Source organism: Charadrius vociferus, unplaced genomic scaffold, assembly GCF_000708025.1.
Source record: "Charadrius vociferus isolate BGI_N301 unplaced genomic scaffold, ASM70802v2 scaffold3895, whole genome shotgun sequence".
Lineage (NCBI taxonomy): Eukaryota > Metazoa > Chordata > Aves > Charadriiformes > Charadriidae > Charadrius > Charadrius vociferus.
The window spans coordinates 1-621 of NW_009648316.1; the positions used below are offsets into that span (position 1 = coordinate 1).

The 621-nt window shown below is 63.9% G+C and overlaps 1 protein-coding gene across 1 annotated transcript; it reads left to right on the forward strand.

Annotated features, from left to right (window-relative positions):
• Nucleotides 1–79: 79 nt before the first annotated feature.
• On the forward strand, nucleotides 80–615 carry BAX (BCL2-associated X protein; the record flags this gene model as incomplete). The annotated part of the gene is made up of 2 exons (XM_009884541.1): nucleotides 80–184; nucleotides 521–615. Coding segments are annotated over 2 exons (200 nt in total), but the record flags the coding sequence as incomplete, so codon positions are not given.
• Nucleotides 616–621: the final 6 nt, after the last annotated feature.

The window sequence follows — 621 nt, forward strand, 5'->3', positions numbered from 1 at the left end:
GAATGTGAGTTCTGTGCACCTCTCCTGAGTCCCCCCCGGCCCCCCCGAGCCCCCTTTGACCTCCTCCCTGTCTCTGCAGGCGCTCTGCACCAAAGTCCCCGAGCTGGTCCGGACCATCCTGGGCTGGACCATGGAGTACATGCGGGAGCACGTCCTGGCCTGGATCCAGGCCCAGGGAGGATGGGTGAGTCCTGGGGGGCACAGGGGGGGACAGGCAGGGTGAGCCCCGTTTCGGATCCCCCCATGCACCGCATGGGAGGCCTGTGCTGATTTTCTCTCCCAAAGACGTTTGACCCTGGAGGTTTTCATCGCGTTGTACTGCTCGGCTAGGGGGGGAAGGACAGGCTTCCCCTGTGACACCCGCGTTGCTCCTCACCCCACCTCCTGGCTACCGCCTCCCCCGTAGGTCCTGTTCTGCTTCGCAGCAATGCATTTTCTGCCACAGGGAGGGGGTGCAGGGGTCCGGTTCTGCCTGTGGTAGAGACCCTGACATACGTCTGATGCCCCCTCCTCCCTCCAGGAAGGGCTCCTCTCCTACTTCGGCACCCCGACTTGGCAGACCATCACCATCTTCGCCGCCGGCGTCCTCACGGCCTCGCTCACCATCTGGAAGATGTCGTA